We start from the raw sequence: 20,357 nt of genomic DNA, 5'->3' as shown, positions 1-20,357 counted from the left end.
ACTGAGTGTATAAGTAACATTATTGGCTCAGAAAAGAAATGGATAAAGAAAGGCTCCAAGAAGCAGGAAAAAGGAAAGAGTAATTGAACAATTTTGCAGAAAACAGGCAAAAGGAAAGATGTTTTCTCTTTCCCTGCTGGATTTTTTTCAGACAGCTCTTGGTGTGCTTTTCTTTGACTGATTGCTCTACATGAATGGGAACTGAGCAACAGCAGAGAGGTTGTGAATACATACACTGCAATTGTTGTGTACGTACAGATCTGAGCACTTGCCACCAGGAAAGATAGATGGCTTCAATTCTAGCACTTCCCTCTGATAGCAGACACATGCAATCAGACAGCAGAGATCAGTCCAGCATTGCCGGGCTTGTTCAGAAAGTCCTACAGTTACCAGCCAGCTGGAGACTTTGTGCTACCACTGCTTTTTATTTTATTACTTTGCAGGAGTGACCAGCTGAACGTGGGGGATTACATCAAGTCAGTGAATGGCATTAACCTGACCAAGCTGCGGCACGACGAGATCATCAGCCTGCTGAAGAACGTGGGCGAGAGGGTGGTGCTGGAAGTGGAGTATGAGCTCCCTCCGGCCGGTGGGTGCCTCTCAGACAATGTTGCTCTCTCTTCTTGGCTGCCTTTTGTCCTGAGGTGCTGCTGGACTTGCTTGTGCAGAGGTGCCGTGGCCAAGGCAGTGTCCAGGGGCGTTTTGCCGTTGCCTTCCCCTGCTCTTGCGGGCGGTGGAGGCTGCCGAGCTCTGTGCAGTCGGAGCAGAGCACTTTTTCCAGCACAGTGGGTGCCTGCTCATGCACACTGGCAGGGGATGGCTGATTAGCTCTGTCTTGCCTCGGAGTGACTCGACAGCACAGGCCAATCTGCCTCCGGATGCTGCTTCAGCTTCTCATTTTCCCTTTTGGAGTGTGGCTGCAAGAGGTTTAATTCAGTCTTAAACATGCATTACCAGATGCCCTTTTCTGAACTGTGGCAAGTGCTGTTAGTCCTCAGGATTCTTTGAAGTGTTATGTGTTTTTAGAAGGGAAACTGAAGCAATCTGCTTTCCAGCTAAGGGGCTTTGGCAGAAGATGGCAAGCCCAAATAACAGGGTTTATGTCCTGTCATGGGAGACTGTATGCTCTTGCCCCCATTTGTTTTGATGATTGATGTTCCTGGTCAGAACAAATTCCTCGATACAGCTTCTCATCACAGTCTTTCCATTGTGAATACAATCCCCCAGTTATTCCTCATTCATTTACCCAGATCAATCAGACAATGACTGGGCAGAAGAAATAGAACAACTAAAAATAAAACAACAGGAAAAACAAAACTAATGAAATCTAACATTTTGCCCCAGATAGGAAGATATTTTACACTTCAGAGCTCTGCTGCATCTGCTGCCTTTAGATGAAAAGTATTGAATATAGAAATGACAGTGTAAAGCCCAAAAGGATAAAATCTAATCTGGAGGGCATGAATCTGTATCCATCATTCCCCTCTCTTCTGCTCTACATGTTAGTGAGTTTTTGCATACACATCTGGTAAAGCCAGCTGTGGCTCAAGTCTTCCATGTCCTCATTCTCCCTGGAGATGACCACTCTTAACCTTTCTCCTTATTCTCTGTGATATTCCTCATGAGGAATCTGATGAACTGAACTTGCCAGCCAAGGAGTGGTGCCAGCTCAATCAGTAGCAGCAATGCAAGATGTCCTCAGCTTTAAATGAGCAGGAAAAGCACAGAGATAGTGACTTCTCTCCAGTGAGATTATTGGGGCTGTTTATGAATGGTCCAAACAAAGAAACGTTGCAAAATACAGGGAATTGTCAATTATTGCCTGATTCCAATTCATTGTGGGCTTTTATCTGCTGTGAGGGTTTGTTATCGCTGTCTATGCTCACCATCCCCCTACCTCTGTCTTTCCCTGGGCAAAGAACAGAAATACAGTGCAATTCAATAACTTGTGCTTGTGGGTTTGACTTTTTCTCCCCACTCTGTAATTTCCTGCTTTGAAAGGGATCTTGCAAGTCCAAATCTAGTTTTCAGGCTACTGTGTCCTATCATCTCTTTCTTAAATAAACCAAACCCTGTGTTAACACTGGCTTAGGTTTTCCAGCTCCCACTGATCTTATGAGAGGCTGTTGCAGCACTTCATACTTCAATGCTTAGGACAGAAATTGGACGGCTTCTGAACTCATTTGTGGATACTTTATACCCTTTTCTTGGTATTTGAGCATCACCCCTTGGCTGGGAGCCTTGAGCACTCCCTTCTGGAGTATTTCTAGGCTGTGTCCCCGTTAGCTGTCTGTGCACAGCAGTAGGAGCAAAGTGGGGACAGTGTTTGGAGGTTTATTTGGCCTCACTGTAGCTGGTCCCCAGGGCTGTTTGCCTGCAGGCAGTACCATGCCTCCATCGCATGTCTTTTGGGTTAGCTTAAGGGCTGGGCTAAGCCTAATTTGGCTGCAGGTTGCAAGCCCTCAGGGTGCTTGGCAGAAGGGTGAGTGTGGTCAGGGAGGAGATTTGCTTTGAAATTCTCCTCCTGAGCCAAGGGAAATGGCAGTGTGGATGTGCCTAGGGCACCCTTCTTCTCCAAGTCAATTTCTTGGTCTTTTTTTCCAGATTATCCTTGTGGCTATTCCTGGCACTTGGTTTGAAAATTAGGAATTTTCAGAGTGGACCAGGCTGAAATGTCACGTGCAGTTCTGGGTAGAGAAGACTGGGAAATTGTCCCATATTCACTGCAGTAGTGCAATAAATCATTAGCTAGTAGGGGACATCAAGAGGTGGAAACCATTTCTTTCTTTTTCTCTTTACTTTGTACATTTTGTATTTTGTACAAATAGTACTGTGTATTTAACATAAAAATACTGAATTGCCCCAAGGATCAGTTTAAAGGATTCACTTAATCTTTTTTAAAATCCAAAATATGAGAGGTAAGGGAAAGAAACCAACTTTATGCATTGAGGATTTGGGATTTTCATTTTCTTTAAGGTCAGCTGGTGACTTGATTCCTTATGCTGCTGCTGTTTTTTTAATAAGTTTCTATCTGTGGCAGAAGCTTTTGAGAAAAGCGGAATGCATTGAAGCCAGTTGATAAACGAGATGGTTTTACTTGAATGTCAGGGTATTAACCACGACAAATTTGAGGGGAGATGCACAACACTGAGCTGGTGAAATCATCCTAAAACCTGATGTTGGCTCTGATAAAGGTTCATGTGTCCAGGCTGGGCTCTTTTTGCTTCCAAGCAGGGAAAATAAAATATGGGTTTTGGGCTGGACTTTAATTTCAGTGTTGTTTGGATGAATTTTGATACTGTTTTGCACTGTGGTTGGAAAGGTTTAACTGGGGTAACTGGGTCTTTCTCTCTTTTAGTGCCAGAAAGCAGTGCTGGCATTATTCCCAAGACCATTGAAGTGTCCCTCTACAAGGAAGGCAACAGCTTTGGCTTTGTGCTGAGAGGTTAGTAGCTTCTCTAGTAAAAAGCAGAAGCAGAGGTGGAAAGTGGGAAAAGTAAGAAGGTGAATGACAAAAACCTCAGCTAAGCAGTCAAAGCATGTCCTGGAGAGGATCCCCTGCTGCCTCTAAGGACTGCTGGCTGTCTAATCTAGGGCAGTGGTTTTGCTGGCAGGCTGTGTCAGCTGTTGTGTGATAAATGTCTCTTTCTCAGTGCTCTCACTCAGACTTTCAATCCTCTGGTGACTTATGGCTTTCCTGCTTTCATTACAGGGGGAGCCCATGAAGACTGGCACAAGTCCAGGCCACTGGTGCTCACCTATGTGAGGCCAGGCGGCCCTGCAGACAGGTACTGCTCCTCCACATTGCCTTCACAGGACACACAGCAGCTGTCCCTGAATGTGTCCCCTTCCTGTCCTCCTGCTGGTGCCCGCTGAGGCTTCTCATGCTGGTGGTGTGCAGTGCCAGCAGTGTTGCAGTGCCTGTGCTGTGAGGGGAGGTGGGCACGGCGCTCCCAGGCTGGCACAGTGCACATGTTGGAGTTAAAGGCAGAAACTGCTCCTGCAGAGGCAGCCCCTTCATTGGCCCTGTGCAGCTGAATTGCTGATGCTGTGTTGGAAAGCAGGAGCCAGTCTATCTATTCTTGTGCTCATAATTTAATGTGATGGGCCTGGTACTATAAATAACCCAGACTACTGTCCAAGGAGTGTTCTTCCATCCTACAGGATGAGAGTAACTGACTTCCTAATATGTGTATGTATGTATATACACACACACATACATATGTGTACACACACAAATAAAATATGTTCATATATTTACAAATATATAATACAGATATACAGCAAATATAGATATAGATATATAGATATATTTATAAATATAGATGTTTTATAAATATATATAGATTATTTATATCAAATAAAATATGTTCATATATTTACAAATAGATAATACAGATATACAGCAAATTTATATATAGATATAGATATATTTATAAATATAGATATTTTATAAATAGATATAGATTATTTATATCAGTATAAATAAATACATATACATACATAAAGAAGGGAATTTATGTATTTACATACATAAAGAAGGGAATTGCCTTTGGCTTCTTACAGGGAAGGGTCCTTGAAAATTGGGGACAGGCTGCTGAGTGTGGATGGGATCCCTCTGCACAGCATGACCCACGCTGATGCCCTCAACATCCTGCGGCAGTGCAGCCAGGAGGCACTTTTCCAGATCGAGTATGATGTGACCATCATGGGTAAGGACAAGATGGTTGTGATGGGGTTTTTTTTCTCTGACTGCCTAGGAAGTATGTGAGACTAGAGACAGTAATTGGGATACTCAGTTTCAGTGGAAAAATTGCTGAGCAATGTGCTGCCAGCATGGATGTAGGGGGTAAAGTTCAGCACTGGCTTTGTTAAATGCATTTGAAATGCCCTTCTGCAGGGATGTGTCTTGATAGGAATGATGAGTGGCTTTAGAGGAGAGGGCAAAAGGGGATTTTCTAATGTAGGCAGGGAGGGCACAGGAGAAGCCAGAGCTAAAGGGGGCTGGAGTGCTCTGCCAGCACTGCAAATAGCACTATTAAATGTGAGCAGAGGAGTGAGCTGCATGCAGGCAGACTTGCTGTGGCCTTGGTTCTGAATTTTGACCCCGCTTAATTCTGGAGCTTCCTTTTCTAAGAAATGTTATTTCAGATCTTCTTCTGAAATAAATGAGAGGTGATCAAATGCTTGACCCCAAATAAGACAGAATTTACTGGAGGGCAGAGGATGAGTATTTCTAAAGAGCATTTTACACAGTTTGAGGGTTTGGTGGGTTGGTGGTTGTTTATTCTTTTTTTTTTTTTTTTTTTTTTATCATTTGTTTTGGTTTTTAAATTTAATTTTAAGTTTCAAGCCCTGGGAAAGGGTTTATTATTAGCTACTGTAAAGTCATTTTGAGCAGGCTTTGTGACACACAGCTGTTACTGCAGGGAGCGTTGTTAATGAGTTTAGGGTTACCACAGAATTTGAAGCTGTGCTGGTTCTGGAAGCTTGTTGAGCTGTGTAGTAGGTTGTGTTGTTTCATATCCATCTCCAGAGGGGTTTGTGCCTCCCTGGAGCCATGAGCTTAAAACCTGACTTGGAGCAAATATAGCCATGGAGGTGATTTGGTGTCTAGGTATTTCTTCTTGGGTAGCTCTCTCACCTAAAACTGTGAGGGTTGAGAGAACTTGGAGGGACAGCAGGGTTTTATGCAGTGGCTCTCCATCTTGTGTTGCTAATCTGTGGATCAGAACTAGATACTTCCCAAAAATGTAAAACCTGCCCCTTTCTTAGATCATTTTTGCCTAGAGACTGCTCTCTGCAACCGTGTAAAGGAATATATTTGCCCTGCTTTCTTTTAAGGCAAGATGATACAGAACATGTTGCTTACAACAATCTCTGCAGAGAGTTTTGCCAGGCAGCAGCTAATAATTGCTGGGAGATGAGTACATTGTCCCCAGTTCACAACTATTACAGCCTCTGGAAGAGGATGAGGGAAGGGAAGAGCTGGTGCTGAGTGTGGTCTGGTGATATTTTCAGCCTAAAGGAAGGAGTCTTAACTCCCATTTTGAAAACCTGGTGGGGGGGGCTGGGGACACCACAATGAAGTGGTGCTTGTCCTGTTCATCATCAGGAAAATAGAGGTTTTTATATGGGGCTCACTCTCTGCTGCAGCTGTATGTGCTGGGGTGGTGTGGGCTGACCCTTGAGGAGGGAAAGTTGTTTTTCTGCATCTGCCCTTGGTGAGAGCCCAGGGTTGCTGCGGGGGAGTGTTGAATCATGGCATTCCCCAGCTGTCTCTGTGGTTTTCCAGCCAAAATTGAGCACTGGGGATGATCTGCATGGGGCCAGCCCTGCTCTTGGTGTGAGGGATGTGGCAGCTGCCTGCCATTGCCACGAGCATTCCCTGCCTGCAGGGATTTCACCAGGGAGGCCAGTGTGGGATGGGACTATGGCAGGCTTTTTGTCAGGTTGGCTAAGATTTCTCAAGGCCACTGAAGGAATTAAAATAATCTGCTATTTCCATTTTGAGTGCCAACTGCCCATGGACCCTCCAGGGGCATTGGGAAAATCTCTGCCCCTTGCTGATGCCAGATGATCTTTGCAATGAACAGATGCTTTCCCATGGCTGAACTTTATCTTATGGGCCTTTTGTAAAACAGGGGAGAATGAAAAAAAAAAACAAAACCAAAACCCCAACAAAAAAACCCCAACCAAAAAAAACCCACCAAACCTAAAAATCCACCTCAAGTAAACTGATCAGCCAGAAAATGGTATTTGAATAGTTTGTAAATAATCTGTGTGTGCCATGTACCAGGGATCTGGGCTGCAAGCTCTTAGGGTTGACTCATGAAGGAGGGAAGGTTGCTGCCAGAGATGATGGATGAGCAAAGCAGTTTGCTGTGTCCTTTTCCTCCTCTCCCTTCCCCTGGCTACCTCTCCACCCATTCAGTTTTAGGCTGAAGATTTTTAAGCCTGTAGAGCCCTCCTGCTGGCAGAGTGGAGGGACGGTAGTGTCCCACAGGTGGGTGACTTGTCAGTGTCTGCCGAGCAGTGGCAGAGGAGGGCCAGCCTGAGAGGGGCCCGGAAAGTCAAATGCCTCCATGAGCCTGTAAAACTGCAGGGGACAAGAGCTGGTGGGCTGTGTCAGGAAGGGGGTAGCTGCTGACTTTGGTTCTTCTAGGAGTTTTTGGTTTATTTTGTTTGCATTTGCAAGGGATGTGCCTTTCCCTTTCCTTCCCCCTTCCCCTTTCCTCTTTTCCCTTTTCCCTTTCCTCTCTCCCATTTCCTCTTCCCCCTTTCCCTTCTTCTCATTTTTCCTTTTCTTTTCCATTTCCCTTCTTCTCATTGTCTATTCCCTCCTCTCTCCCAAAGTGCATTACAGCAGGAAAAATTCATCCCCTACCATTACACTTGGCTTGTTCCCCAAGCAATTGCACTTTCCAGGCTGGTTACAGGAGCCATTCCTCCTTAGAGAGGTGAGCAAAGCCAAATGAAGTTCAGAAACCTAGTGCAAGAATGAAACTCCCCCCACAGTACTACCTTAAAAAGAAGCTGCTGAGAGAAAGATCTAGAAAACACCTGCCAGGCCCCTGTTTTGAGTGATGGGGTGATCACCTTTCCCATATCTTCAGCACTGGGGTGAGTGAGAACCTGGAGCAGGCTCTGTTCCCCTTGTATCCATCACAATATTGCTGGGTACCTTGCAGGTGTATGGGTGTGAGCAGGTGTTGCACAGCCCTTTGTGTCCTCCTGGGAGGCTGTAGCTGTGCATGATGGTGCAGAAACACCTCCTGGTGCCAGTGCAACAATGCAAATTGACTCCTTGCAGTGAAGTTATCGCATGGCCTGCTCTGTCCCTTCTGTGTTTATTTTAAAATTACCTCGAATGTAATAGCTCCATGTTAATCACACCTCACAAATATTGCTGGATTGCTGACTCCTGACCTTTGATTTGAGACAAATCTTCTCCTAGAATAATTAATAGAGGCTTGGCTGGTATTTCCTCAATGAATGCCTCTATAAAATGGATTTGGAGCAATTCTTGTCTGTGATGGAGATGAGAATTAAAAGGGACAGTGAGGTGGCTCATGCTATGTGTGGCAGGAGGAGTGAGCATGGGCTGGAGGCGGGGCTGTGGTTTCACTAATAACCCTGGTCCTGAGGTCCTGAGGCTCTTTCTTCTCACCATCATGCTGAGACCTCTTTGGGAAGCATTTTGCAAAGCTGAGCAGGTTGGATACTGGGTAAACTGGAGAGGAGGAGGTGTTTTCCTTGCAAAGAAAGGTCCAGTGGTCCAGCAGGACCTTTTTATTTTCCTTATCTTCTTCCCTTCAGGTGGAGGGACATAAATCCATGTCCTTCTTCAGAGGACATGTGCTGGACATACACAAAAAACTGGCTGCAAAACTGACACATACCTGGTGTTTGCAGTTGGAAGAGATCCTCAGTCTCTTGGGGCTTCCTTTGCTAACAAATGCTTAAGTGCACCTTCTGCAGCTTTAGCTGGGTGCTTTGTGTATCTTTTGATTAAACTGGGACTGTGCTTTTTACCAGACTTGCTGATCTCCCCAGTGGTCCTTTTCATCAGAGAATAAACAAGTGTTTTATGTGAAGCCTGCATAACCTTTAATGTGGCTCATTCCTCCTGCTTCCTCCCCTGTGAAAAATGGCACTGTGAGTAGACCAGAGCCTGACATCCCTTGGCTGATCCCCAAGGGGAATTTCCAAGGTAAATTTCTATCTCCAGAGACTAAGTATCTTGAACAAATCTCAGAAAAGACCTTGCTGCAGCTTAGCTTCCCAGATCTGCATTAAAGTTCCCGTTTATCAGAGAGCAAGAATGAGCCATGCATCAGGTTTGGAGGCAAGTAGCATCAGCATTTTTAGTGGAGTGTATCTTTGGAAGGGAAAGGCCTTAATATGAATAATTAAGGGTTGAGGAGGCATCAGGTGCTTAGAGGGCTCTGCAGGCCTTTTCTTTGAAGTGATGGGTCTTCATGAGTGCTTTCATGGGGGTGGTCACCTGCACATGGGAGTGCTGGTTATTGGATGTCTGATGGTGATAATACATTTTTGAATCCCACCTCTTTGTGATGGCTTTAGGTAATCTGGAAGCAAAGGTGTGTAACAGAGCTGGAGGGAATTTCTGTCTAATCAGCCAGAAACACAGGCTTTCTTTGTCCTCCCCCTTCCTCAGAAGAGATGGATAGGTTTGGTGGAGGCTTATGCTAACAGGTGCAATTTCGTAGGAGTTTCATAGTCTCACTTACAGCATCTATTAAGCTTATTGCAGAGATGCATCTTTTAAAAATGAGTTGCCCCTGTATTGTCTGATGGGAGAGGAGGCTGTTGTGAGCAGGGGGTTGTCAGTGCTGTGTCTGCTCCCACTGTCACACTGGAGCAGCTCAAACAAGCAGTTGAGGTGGTATTTTGAAGGTGATGCTGAAGCACAGAGAAGTTGGTTGGCTTGTCATCAGCCATGAAACTTCTGAGTACTTCAGATAGTGGGATCCTGTATCCATATGCCTTTTCATTTTAGTTTGTTTGGGAAAAAGCCAATAACAATGATGTCCTTATGATCTTCCATTTTGTGCTTATAACACCATTGATGTGACTGTTGCAGGACCTTTGAGCAATCTATTCCTCAATATTGCTATTTAATCCAAAATAAAAAGAGAGTTCTTTCCATGAGTGAATTGTTGTAATACCCTTCATTATTATGTAGATTTTGTGCAGAGACAATTTTTCTTCTTGAGTGTTCTTCTTTGTTAACTCACCACGTGACTTGGACCATAGGTGTCCAAGCTAAAGATTGGCTGCTTCACATGACAAGTCAGCACTGGCCAACCCCTGCATTTAGAGATGGAAATGGCTGTATGAAAAGTGTCTTCAGGTGCTCTCTTGTTTTGCAGATACTGTAGCCAATGCTTCTGGTCCTTTACTAGTTGAAATAGCAAAGACTCCAGGGTCCACGCTGGGGATCACGCTGACCACAGCCATGCACCGCAACAAGCAGGTCATTGTCATCGACAAGATCAAGCCAGCCAGCGTGGTGGACAGGTACAGATCTGCACAGGTTGCTAGCTCTGCTTTTCCTTTCTCTGCTGCTTTTTTGTCTCCTTGTTAGTTATAAACTATTCTTCTCAGTCTTGCCTTGAAATCTTCCATGTCCACCTGTTCTTAGCAGTGTTTGTACTAAAAATATCTGACCCACCAGCAGTGGGCACTCCTCACCAGGAGTGCAGGTAACTCAGTGCATGTGGGAGCTGAGCTTTAGAAACCTCAGGTCTGACTGTGCTGGAGCTGTGAAATGGCTAAAGCCTGTTAAGGAAGCTTCTGTCTGGAGCCTTTTCCTCCTGGACAAGGCAGGAAATCCTTTACATGGGGATGCACAGACAGGCTGCTGTGCAGCACCAGCTGTGTTCAGCTGTGTTGCTGAGCTGAACTCCTGGTTCCCAGGATGTAACTATAGTGCTGGGTGAGCCCTTAGACATCCAGACTTACAAACTTAAAAGATTTTTTGTGAAGCCACCAGCAACACTGACTCAAAGATGAATATGTTGGTTTTGCACAGCCTGGTTTTTGGTACCAGGGGGTGCCACAGCAGTGGCTTCTGTGAGAAGCTGCTGGAAGCTTCCACCATGTCCAGCAAAGCCAGTCCCTGATGGCTCTGAAGATGGACATGCTGCTGGCCAGGGCTGGGCCAAGTAGAGATGGTGGTAACACCTCTGTGATAGCATACTTCAGAAGAAAACCAAAGGGAAGTTTTGCGCGCAGTGTTAATTCCAGCTAGAGAAGGGGAGAAGGGGAGAATATGTGAGGGAAACAACATTGAGACCCCGTGGGCAGTGGAGGAGGAGGGGCAGGAGGTGCTGCAGGTGCCAGAGCTGAGATTCCTCTGCAGGCTGTGGTGAGACCATGGTGGGGCAGCTGAGTCCCTGCAGGGGATCCACAGGGATGCAGAGATCCACCCCCAGCTCATGGGGATCCACAAGGATGCAGAGATCCACCCCCAGCTCATGGGGATCCACAGGGATGCAGAGATCCACCCTCAGCCCCTGGGGGAGCTGCCCATGCTGGAGTGGGTGGATGCCTGGAGGAGGCTGGGATCCAGTGGCAGACCCAGTGGAGAGAGGGGACCCTGCTTCCAGGCAGGAGCAGCCTGTCCTTGGAGGACTGCACCCATGGAAGGGTGACCCATGCTGCAGCAGTTTTGGGAGGGCTGTGTGCCCGTGGGGGGAATTCACATTGCATCAGGTGTGGTAGGACTGCTGCTGGTGAGATGGAACCGTGTTGGAGAAGTTCACTGAGAATTGGCTCTGTGGGAGGGACCCCACAGTCTCACAGGGGAAAAACTCCTCTCCCTGTGCAGTGGAAGAAAACTTCAGGTGATGAAGTGACCAAAACCCGCACCTCTCTCTTCCTGCACGGTCAGGGGAAGAAAAGGTGTTTTAATGGCTCCTACTTCTCATTATTCTCTGATTTTGTTAGTAATGGACTCACTTTGTGCTTTGAAGTTGAGCCTGTTTTAGCCTTGGAGTATTTTTTCTCAGTCCTTATCTTAACTCATGAACTCTTTGTTTAATGTTTTTTTTCTCTCCTCTGCCCAGCTGTGGAAGGGAAGGGTGAGTGAGTGGCTGTTATGGGTGCCTGGCATTGGGCCAGTGTTGGAGGAGTTGACAACCATCCTAGCTGGGTAATGCTTGGACCTGAGCTTCAAATTGGAATGAAAAAAAATTATATATGAAAAGAAATGAACAAGAATTTGAACACTAAATTGCAGTTGAATTTTGTATTTATTCCCCTTTCTGAAAGGACGTGGATTTTGGCTGTGTGTGTAATTATCTCTCCTGCTGTTCCCTTTGCAGGTGTGGTGCATTGCACGTTGGTGACCACATTCTCTCCATTGATGGCACAAGCACAGAGCACTGCTCCTTATTAGAGGCAACTCAGCTTTTAGCTGCCACTTCTGAAAATGTCAAACTGGAGATATTACCTGTTCACCAAAGCAGGCTGCCTTTGAAGCCTCCAGAAACAGGTGTGTCTTCTGTGCCTACACTGTTGGTCACTCTCAAAACTCACTTTAGGTCCCTACAAGGGGTTCTTGCTATTTAGTGCTGGCAACAGATTCCAAAGAGAGACATCTGTAGAGGGAAAAAAAATGGATTTTTTGATGAAATGTATGTGATTAGATGATGTTCTTCAAGGATGTGAATAGGAAAAGAGGCAACATCTGAACATCTGTGCTTGAATAGGGAAATGGGAGATGGGAATCCCAGGGTTTTGCAGTGCTGAGTACTGTGCAAGCCACTTCCTTAGTGCCTCAGATAAGAGACTTGATCGGGAGGGAGGAAAACAACCTTGCTGCTGGCAGATATATTTCCAAGCTCAGTTTTTATTTTCTGATTCCTTTGTAAGGAATTGAAAGGTGAGGTTTGGAAAAGATGTGTTCAGTAGCTGGACAGGGTCCTGATGAACTGCCAAAGCTGGAATGCAAATGTTCATCTTTCAGACCAGCCTGCTTGAGAGGCAGCTGTGTCTGGGCAGCCAGGGGTAGAGTGAGCCCATCTGTAGCTGCTGGTTTCCACCACCCATACAAAAGAAATACCAAGGAAGTAAATTCTGGCTGCAGTAAGATCAAGCCCAAAATGCCTGTAAAAATGTCATTAGGAATTCACCCTGGTGAGCATTCTTGTTGCACACTGTTAGTTCCTCTCTCCACATGAGAAGCTGTCTCAGGCTCGCCTATAAATTTCATTGTGACCATGGCCTCAGTATTAGTGTATTTGTTGCAGCTCTTGCCTGCAGTTTTGTTACACTCTGTACTGGCAGTCTTGTAATTCAGGTGATTTGGGTGTGACTGTTCAGTACCAGTCCCTTTTCCCACCATTTTCAATCACTTGTCTCTCAGGGACATGCATTTTAATAAAATTGATGCACAGTAGCCCTGGGCACATCTGCTCTTTCCACTCTCTTCTAGGGAGGTTTGGGGAAAGGAAGAAAATATCTTATGGCCTTCCTTAAACTGATAAAGTGAAACTTAAAACCATCTCCATGTCTAGAAATAAATTCCTTAAATGTCCAGTCTAAATTGTGCAGAATTGAAGCAGTTTAACAAAGTGAATGGGTGACTTGACCTTTGTGCCCAAGAAAAAATGGAAAACTATAATCCTTTTTCAACAGCTGTTAAAATGAATTATTCTCCTCTTTCCATTAGTGTCCTGCTCCTAATTTTCTTGAGAATATGTGCATTGAGCAGCTGCTCAGGAGAAGGAGGCTCTGTGGAAGGACAGCTTGGTGTGATCAGAGCCTGTTTACCCAAACGCCATACACAGATCAGTTTGCTGTGGCAGAAATATAGAACACAAACTTAGGTCAACTATTGCAACACATGAGTATGAAAACTCAGGGATGTAACAATTGTTCCCATTTTTGATTAAGCTCTTTAATCCACATGAAGGATCACAGAGAAGGATGCTATGCCAACTCCACAGGCTGCTCTTTCTGAGTTTAGCAAACAAGGAGAGTGAGGAAACATGGACTCTGCAAAAAAACTCTTGTGGTTGGCAAGAGAGTGGAGCCCAGGGAAAGAAGCTGAGGAGAGGATATTTGCAGATCCATCCCTGTTCAGCACTTGCATTACTGAGTCCTTTCAGCCTGTGAATGCATGGTGTTCATCATTCTATTTTTTAAAGTGGTTTCGAATGCAATCAGCATCTGGTTGGAGGAGATGGAGAGGGATCTGATGCTGGATCAGCTGCCATGCAAAAATATGGCCTAATGCTGAAGCATGGGATTTGTCAAACTGAGTTGGCTTTCTCTGTGGTTCTGGGGGCACTTGGAGAGTTTGTGGGAGGATTATGCCCTGCTCACAGGATCAATGGGGGCAGATGGTGCCCAGGAGCAGTGCTGGGATGGATGGGTTCCCTCAGGCAGGGATGATGTGTGAAAGATTGGGGAAGGCTGTTGTAGGGGTTTATTTACAGAATTGTCCAAAATGCCTCCTCTCCCTGAATTTGCTGACAGCTCTTTCAAAGGCACATTTTTTCTGTTGTCAATGTAAGCTAAGAATTAATAGACAAATGGGAAAGTTTTAGTTATTATAAATGGATTAAATTATTTTGTATATATGCCCATAAGCTCTGTCCCCTATGTTCAAAGTGCATAATTTTATTAAGAACTTTTTGTTTTGTATAGCTATAGCTATTTTGATTGTTGTTTTTAAAAGCTGCCTGGCTTAAAATTTACTTTTGAAAATACACAAAATAGAAACCCAAGAGCTGGAAGTGTATTTTTAAAAGCTTGATAGACTAAGTGCTAAACTCACTAAATGTTTAGCAAAGACTAAATATAATCACTATATTGTCTGGAAAATCTGACCTAAATGATTTAATGCCTGTCATACACAGAAAATGGATTTCTACTGTTCAAGGCACTAACAGATGACCTTTAGAGGAGAACTCTGGGTGGGCTCAGTAAACTAAATAAGTCCCTCTCTCAGGTTTGCACCCTAAGAAGGTTCTGATAGTGCCAGTGCTGGTGGCATTTCTGCCTGGTCAGAGGCCCCAGAGGGCAGGAGGAGATGTCATTCTTCATGGGAAGGTGCTGGCATGTCAGTGCAAGTGGCTGTGAGATGAAGAACCCTTGGATAATGTGTGGGTGTGGTGATGCTCTGCTGTGGGATGCTCTCCATACTTAGCTGAAAAAAAAGCTTGAAATCTTACTTGTTAGCCAGAAATTCCTCTTGGAGGAAAAAAGATTCAGGCAGCATGGTGCAGAGATTTGGAATAGAATACCTGGTGTTGGACAAGGAAAACCAAACTGACCCTGTGCTGCCTTGGGGAAAAAGGAGCATCAATGAGAACAGACAAGGGACCTGTGCCTGGGCACTGTTTGAGGCACTTCAGAAGAGACTTGTGGCTTTGTGGCTTGGTGTTGCAAAGCTGCAGTTCCTGGGCAGGGGTTTCCAGATGATGGATGTCACACTGCAACAGATTCTGCCAGCATGTGCTGGGGTTAGGGTTGAAGTTAAAGCAGTGCTGTGCCCTTGAACAGGCTCTGCCATGTTGGTGCTATGCTTTCATTTGCTGTTTGCCACAGCATTGGCATATTTCCTCTGCTGGTGCCCCCCTTAATTAAAGCAGTGGTGTACAAACCCCCTTTTGTTGTGGTGAGCTGGAGGTGGCTCTCTGCTTCTCCTGTCTTTCATCCATGTGTGCATCCCTGTGCAAGTGTAGCTGCTAAACTACTCAATGTTTATGCTAAAGTTAATGCTTAAGCCAAGTAAAGTGCTCACAGCACGTGGGGAAGGCATTGAGCCTTGTCACAGGGAGGGCAGCTCTGGAGCAAGGTGGGAAACAGCACAAGGAGGCTTCCCTGGTGCTGTCAGAGAGTGCTGATGGCCTCTGCAGGAATCTCCTGGCTGGATGGAGCTTCTGCACGTCACACAACAGACTGCAGATGGCAATGACATGTGTGCACTGCCAGCATGGCTGAGTCAGGCTGGTGGCCCTGGATGCAGAGTTTATTGTGGGAAAGGGGTGGATTTCTGCCACTTTGAATCAAGTGTCATGAGGTTACATGGGGTTGCATTTTTGCTGCTGATGCTTGACATGGTGTGGTTGGGTCCTGGCTTATTCAAAGTCAGTATAAAGCTCTTTTCTACAATCTCCTGGCTTATGGTTCTTACCTTTTCTTTCTCTCATTTCTCCTTCCTGCCTGTGGCAATTTTTGCTCCCCTGGATGCCATCAGTCAAGGTCCAGAAGAGTGACCACCATCACTGTTGGGACCCCTGTGTCAACTACTGTCACACCCACCACCCTGGACACTGCAAGACACCCACTTGGACCCAGACATCTGGACAGGATTACTGCAAATGTAACCTCAGTGCATGGCATTGCCCTCATCCTGCCCGTGTTTGTTCTTATTGTGACCCTCCATTTCCTTAATATTCGGATCCATAGAGTGTCTTGTCACTTGTTTACTCCTCAGTCATCTAGTTCTGCTTCCAGAGCCCAGTGCTGAGGTGCAAAATCAGTATCTGCAGCCCAGCACACACAGATCTGGTAACTGAGACAAGAGGAGTGTGCTGGGCAGACCCATCCTGTTACCCCATGTTCCCATGGTTTCATACAGCAAAAATGAGTTTCTGTGGGACAGGGAAGAGTCTCTCTGGTGTTGAGTAGGAATGTGATACAACTCATTCAGCTCAGCCCTAGTGTCATACAGCTTGTTAACAGCAGGATTATGGCAACTTCAAAACCTGCACTTCTTGTCAGGAGTGGGCTCTGTGCTGCCCCAGGTTTCTTGTCTTGTGGTAGTAAGATAGGGAAGAGGACACATTGCGCTGTGTCCAAACTGTTGGAAGCAAACATTCCTTGAGTCTTGCACCCTGGAGCTGGACAGGAGGAGCTGCTCCAAACCCATGAGGTGTTTGGTGACCCTGTTAGTGAGAGAACCACTGCTGCAGCCCCCTGTGCATGTCCCTAACACGCTCTGTGTGTCCCCAGCTCTGGTGGCTGCCAACTTCTCGTCTCCCACCATGAACGCGCAGGGATTCCCGTGCCAGAACTCCAACACGCTACCTCGCAGCTCCCACCCCATGAGCCCCCGCACCACCATGCTGAGGAGGAGGCAGAAGAAGAAGGAGCACAAGAGCTCATGTAAGAGCAGTCCTGGGCCAGGCTGGGTTGGAGGGGACACGCACACTTGCCTTGCCATCCTTGTTGTCAATGGTTAGTCGGGGTAGAGCCTCTCATCTCAGCACTGTCAGTGCCCTCCTCGTCCTTGGTCACTGTCCCCACCACCACCGGACCAAGGTGTGGACCCAGGCTGTTACATTGACCGTGGCTGCCCTGACCTTCTGCTTCTCTCGTCCTCTCAGTGTCGCTGGCCTCCAGCACGGTGGGTCCTGGCGGGCAGATAGTCCACACGGAGACGACAGAGGTGATCCTCAGGGGAGACCCTCTGAATGGCTTCGGACTTCAGCTCCAGGGAGGCATCTTTGCTACGGAAACTCTGTCTTCCCCACCTCTCGTCCGTTTTATTGAGCCTGACAGCCCGGCAGAGAGGTTAGAGACCTTGCCCTTGGATGCTGATGGTGCTGCTACTGAACATTTCATGGTTTGGTTTGTTTTCTCTCCTCAGAGGCTCATTTAGATATTTACTATCATCCTTGTAATATCTCCCATTCTTCACTGGGCATGGTTTACTGTCACTGACATTTCTGCACTCGTCGGCTGACCGCCCTCGCACCCCAGGTGAACGTCTTGGCACCAGGCTGCGGCTGGTCTGGGAGGAGGAGGAAGGGAGTGTGTGTCTGTGTGAGAGTGCCATTCCCATTCCCTTTCTTTCTTTTTTTTTTTAATTCCTCTTTGAAAGATAAACCTTTTGTATAGGTGCAAAAAGGGGAAAGGTCTAAACAAGTGGCCCCTGTGAAATGTTTTCTGACTGATTTTGTTGTAGCAGAGCCCTGCTGTATAAACTGGCCATAAAGACAAGGCTTTGAGCCTCAGAGACAGGGCTCTAGTTGAAGAGCAGGTAGGTGCTGTAGTTAATCCCTCCTGCTTTTGGCTGTGTAATGCTGGGGAAAGCGCAGAAGGGAGGAGCAGCATTAACTGCTCTCTGTCCCCCTGAGAACACTGGGAGCAGTGACTCCCCCAGTGTGGAGCCTCAGCCCTAGAGTTCAGCTGCTCCCAATGCTGGATTTAGAGTGCTGCTGGCTGGATTTAGAATCTGCTTGAGTGTCTGTGCACTACAATCTAGGTGTCTTCTGGTAAGGCTTTTGTTACTAAACACGTCAAGTCCTAGCATGGCTTGATCTCTTGAGGGGTTTAAAGGAGAGATGATTTCCTTAGGCTGGAACTTAATGTCCCTGTGCTCATCTCTCTTCCCACCTTTGATTACCACTGTGGTCTGTCCTCCCTAAGGGTGCCAAAGGCGCAGCAATGTGGCAGTATTGGTGCCTGCTGCAGAACCTTTCTTGAAGAGATCTCTGATGGCCCCATCAGCATGTGCTGAAGGTTTGGTGCCTCCAAGCCAGCCCAGAAAAGCAGCACATGAGGGAATTGTAGACTCATATGGCAGGGAAAGAGTCTGCAAAATGAAATGCCAGTGCTGTGCATTTCGTGTGCAAGTCTCTGTGTTGTAGCTTCTCTGGTCAGCCAATGCAGAGGCAAGGTGGAACAGGAGTACCTGGTGCTGGTGTCTGTGGGAGGACAGCGATAAGGGGCTGGCACAGGAGAGAGAGCTGTCTTGATGCATGTTAAAAGAGATTTTAAAAGCCTGCTATACCTTTTGTTTGTTTGATTGTTTCCAAACAAGGTTTAAAAATTAAGGTGATGGTTTTATGGGTTTTTTTATCTTCTATTGTGGGTGAACTTGGTTCATGTTGCGAAGCACCAAATTCCTTTTATAAATCAGGCAGCAACAAAGCCTGCTGTCCCAGGGGACGAGGGAGATGTGCTGAAATCTGCCTGGCTTTGCTTTATCCTCTTGCCAAGCCTGGAGGAAAAGCAGTGAGTGGCAGGGCAGCCTTGGCTGGCTCTGATGTGTCACAGCCGCCGCTCGCCCCGCGCTGCCCGCCCGGCAGCGTTCACGCTCCTCTGGCTGCTGCTTCCTGGAGACTGGGAGCAATCCTCTCTGCATTTGCAGCCTGGATTTGATTTGGGGATTAAATCTCTGCTGTGCATTTCATTCTCTCCTAAATCATACTGCTCTTCTTAGCTGGCAGGAAAATGCTGTCTTTCCTCCCCATCTTGAAGTGATAAGTGCACTGAGTTTGCAGTGAAGTGAAAAAGGCAGTTTTATGTTTTTATTTCATTTTTTGTTTCTTGCTGTTTTACAAAGCTCTTTGCTCCATCATTCAAGATACATTATTCCCTCCTCTTCAGAGGTTCTGCTGTAGCTGCAGCCCAAGACATTAGAGCCCTTTTCATCCCCTATACCAGGCTGGGTTCCCAGCTGAGGCTGGGCTGTGCCCTTTCTTGTGCTGCAGCTTTTGCTCTCTGCCAAAAAGGTGAGCTCTGGGGATACAAGGATCAGGTTTAGTACCCTGGATCTGACCTGGATGTTCATACACTCTGCAAAATCTGTGGATCTGAATGTGCTGTTTTTCAGCACATGATCCTCACTGGCTTTGTCCATCTGGATTGTTGTGGAGGAGCCTCCTCTGGGGTGCCCAGCAAGTGAGAGTACTACCAGGGAGGTGCATGACATCACCCTCTTTTCAGGGATGTCAGGCTGCCTCACATTTATTGTCTGCTTTGTGCTAGCTTGTGCCAAGAGGTTTGATGGAAAAAATTCACACCTGCCTGACTTGTGATTTGTTTTACTGCAAATAGCCTCTAATAGACTTCCCTCCCAACCTGTTGTTTTGTTTCCAGGGTGCATGATTAAGCCTTTGGGTTCTGAATGAGACAGTGATTCAGCCCCTGTTATCAGCAGGGAGGGTAGAAGGGGAAGAAGCCTGACATCCCCTCTTGGCTACCTTGAAGCTCACAGCTTTTGTGTCCTTCCTCCTCCAGCTGTCATTGGCAGCAGAGGGAGAGTATCTGACTTCTCCATCCTGGTATCCAAAATCAATTCTTCCTGCTGAGCTGCATGTTTTGTAGCTCTGCTCAGACACAGTTGTTTGATCATTGTGTTTCTGCCTTTCGGGTATGAATAGTTTGCAAAAGTGAAGTTTAGCAGCTGGCTGAAGCTGTCAGCAGAGCTTTGATCCATTAGGGGCTGAGACCCACCCACCAATGTGCAGGCACAGATGTGCACACACATACACAGATGTGCATGTCTGACCTGTGCAGGCTGGCTCAGGGGCATGGGAGGGCACAAGGGATGAGTTTCTGCATCCAGCAGTGTGGCCATGGTCACAGCTGCTCCCCCCACTGCTGAGTGACCATGCAGACAGGGATGATGCTGAGTGAGCTCTTCAGTGTAATCCTGCCCAAGGCTTGAATATGTGCTGCTCTGTATCAAACAAGACACCTCCGCTGCTCTATTGCTGTCTTCAAGCCCAAGGAATGAGTCATGGCAAAATGCAAATGTGTTCTACCCCAGGGAGATATTCCCATCATGGACTCCAGCACATCCATAGTGCTGTCTTTCACTCCAGGAGATGCCTGTACTCCTTGCTTTCTGATTTTAAGACACTTATGCTCCCACAGTCTGAAAGCACTTTTTAGGTGCTGATGTTAGACTGAGCATTTCTGTGACAAATGCCTTCTCTTTGGAAAAACTGTCTGAAGATTCTTGTAGAATCCCATGGCAGAGCAAAGGAGAGCTCTGCAAGACCCTTGGCTCCCCAGGCTCCACTCCCAATGCAAGGACTCATCACAGCTGGATGTCTCTGGAATGATTCTGAAGGGTTAACAAG

The 20,357-nt window shown here is 46.5% G+C and overlaps 1 protein-coding gene across 5 annotated transcripts in view; it reads left to right on the top strand.

Moving 5' to 3' along the window:
- GRIP2 (glutamate receptor interacting protein 2) overlaps window positions 1-20,357 on the top strand; it is a 247,868-nt gene that overhangs the window by 192,696 nt on the left and 34,815 nt on the right. For all 5 annotated transcript variants that reach the window (XR_010028850.1, XR_010028851.1, XM_063164811.1 and 2 more), the window contains exons 4-12: window positions 444-589; window positions 3,359-3,445; window positions 3,713-3,788; window positions 4,567-4,712; window positions 9,897-10,044; window positions 11,853-12,022; window positions 15,737-15,862; window positions 16,495-16,647; window positions 16,869-17,055. Coding sequence is in view for 3 of the 5 variants with exons in the window: in XM_063164811.1 (XP_063020881.1) it covers window positions 444-589; window positions 3,359-3,445; window positions 3,713-3,788; window positions 4,567-4,712; window positions 9,897-10,044; window positions 11,853-12,022; window positions 15,737-15,862; window positions 16,495-16,647; window positions 16,869-17,055 (1,239 nt within the window). In the remaining 2 variants the exon portion in view is untranslated. The remainder of the gene's footprint in view (window positions 1-443; window positions 590-3,358; window positions 3,446-3,712; window positions 3,789-4,566; window positions 4,713-9,896; window positions 10,045-11,852; window positions 12,023-15,736; window positions 15,863-16,494; window positions 16,648-16,868; window positions 17,056-20,357) is intronic.

The sequence above is a fragment of the Melospiza melodia genome, chromosome 10 (genome assembly GCF_035770615.1).
Source record: "Melospiza melodia melodia isolate bMelMel2 chromosome 10, bMelMel2.pri, whole genome shotgun sequence".
Lineage (NCBI taxonomy): Eukaryota > Metazoa > Chordata > Aves > Passeriformes > Passerellidae > Melospiza > Melospiza melodia.
Note: the sequence above shows the minus strand (reverse complement) of the source record. Positions and strands in the feature narration are given on the sequence as shown.